Here is a 1924-nt window from a genome sequence, read left to right as displayed (position 1 = left end):
TCAGCCGTCGATCATCGGTGAGGCGCGCATACTCCAGCAGCAGCCGCAGCGTGTACACCTGCATGTCCTCCCGGCGCAGCGCTTTTTCGGCCCCAGATCTTGCCCTCTGTCGCGATGCGTTCGGCCTCGGCGTCGTGGCCCGGCACATCGTCGCCGTAGCCGAGAAAGTACTCCATGATGCCGTAGTAGTCGCCGAACCGGCTGTCCATGGGCACAAAGTGCTTCCACGCGACGAGCCGGTCGTCGTGCCACTCGCGCCACACCGTCGCCTTGATCGGCAAGCTCGTGCTGCGCAGGAAGCCCAGGTAGCGGCCCGAGTAGCTGTTGCCGTCGACGTCGGGCAGGTATTTCAGCATGAACTGCTGGCCCATCGAGAGGCCCATGCCAATGGCGTAGTGCAGCCCCGTGTAGCGGCACGCGCCGTCGTCCTCGCGCGGCTCGCACATGAGGTCCGTGAACGCGACGTTGGTCCACGTCGACACCCACTCGCCGAGCCGCCCGGCGGCCTGCGCCGCAATGTTGTAGGCCTTTTCCGGCAGCGCAAAGTTGAGCGCCGGCCAGCCGCCGAGCTCGACCTCGCCGACCTTGGTCGCGTTGTTCATGCTGACGAACCGGTGCCGCTGGAAGCCCTTCCAGTTGGTCTCGCGGTTGCGCCCGCCCGTGGCCACGCCGCGCCACACCACGGCGCTCGTCTTCTGCGACCAGGGCCCGCCGTGGTCGTCGCCGCCCGTGAACCGCTCGTCCTCCTGCCAGTGCATGGCGGCGGGCAGGATGATCTCGTTGTTGACCGCCAGCTTGGAGCCGCCGAAGAGGGGGAAGATTTCTCTCGTCGTCGACGTGCTGAGGGGCTCGATGAAGATGCCGTTGAGGCCCTGCAGGTCGGGCTGGTGGCAAATGTCCTTGGCGAGCGTAGAGTTTGCCACGTACCCTTCGAGGAGATGGGGCTCGGCGTGGGCCATGGAGATGTCGGGGGCGTCTTGGAAGGACCGCTGCAGCGGCGCGGTCCGTGCCGGGCTCGTGGGCGGGCATCCTCGGCGGGCGAGGCGCCAGTAAAACTCTGTGAGGAGGAGGAAAAAAAAGCATGTTAGCACATCTGCGCTGCACGTCCAGCTGCATCGAGGTCGACCTACTCTCGGATTCCCAGATCTTCCACGTCGTCCAGGTCCAAGGCTCGACCCAACTCTTAGTGGGCAAGGTCTGGAACTGGCTGACGACGTCCTGGGGATCAGCCATGAATTTCGTCTCGGCGGCCTTCTCCATGTACTGCGCCATGTCCTCCCACGGCACGACCATGCGCGGCTCGTCCATGGGGTTCAGCGCAATGTCCATGTCGGGCAGCATGTCGTCGATGGTCCGGAAGAGGTCGAGCCAGATCTGGGTCCAGAACCAGTCGCTCGTCGTGTTGGCAAAGCCGTCGCGCACCGTGATGAACATTTCGTACGTAGCGGCTTCCTTGCGGATGCGGTACGGCTGGATGCCCCAGAACGGCTCGAGATCGTGGTGGATCTGGTCGAAAAAGTCTTCCACGACAATGGACCTCTTCTTCTTGGCGAAATTGAACCACGTCTCGAACCCTGGTGGTGGGTGGCGGCCGCGACGCTCGCGGTACGCTTTCGCGGCGTCTTCGACCGTCCTGGCTTCTCGGGCCATCATGTCGTCAAACGTCGCCTCGGCCTTCTTGATGAGGTCGTCGATGGGATGGCCGCTCTGCCGCGGCAACGGCGGCGCGGCCTTTTTGGGGGACGCATCGTCCTTGACGCCATGATGTGTTTTCGGAAGCTTATAGCTGAAGGAGGGTATTTGGTGTCCGCCTGGGTCGAGGTAGTAGAATAGGGATATTAGGAAGACGGCGGCGATGGCGTATCGAAGGGCGCTCGTGGGTCGACGTGGCGCGAAGGTGGACGCCAGTTTGACCATGGTGGTG

The 1924-nt window shown here is 63.7% G+C and overlaps 1 protein-coding gene across 1 annotated transcript; it reads right to left on the bottom strand.

Annotated features, from left to right (window-relative positions):
• Positions 1-11: 11 nt before the first annotated feature.
• Positions 12-1917, bottom strand: VDBG_03243 (conserved hypothetical protein; the record flags this gene model as incomplete). The annotated part of the gene is made up of 2 exons (XM_003007058.1): positions 12-1057; positions 1131-1917. 2 exons carry the CDS (start codon positions 1915-1917, stop codon positions 12-14), a joined length of 1833 nt encoding a protein of 610 aa, XP_003007104.1.
• Between the last annotated feature and the right edge of the window lie 7 nt (positions 1918-1924).

The sequence above is a fragment of the Verticillium alfalfae genome, genomic scaffold (assembly GCF_000150825.1).
Source record: "Verticillium alfalfae VaMs.102 supercont1.3 genomic scaffold, whole genome shotgun sequence".
Classification (NCBI taxonomy): domain Eukaryota; kingdom Fungi; phylum Ascomycota; class Sordariomycetes; order Glomerellales; family Plectosphaerellaceae; genus Verticillium; species Verticillium alfalfae.
This window is presented reverse-complemented; position numbering and strand designations above follow the sequence as displayed.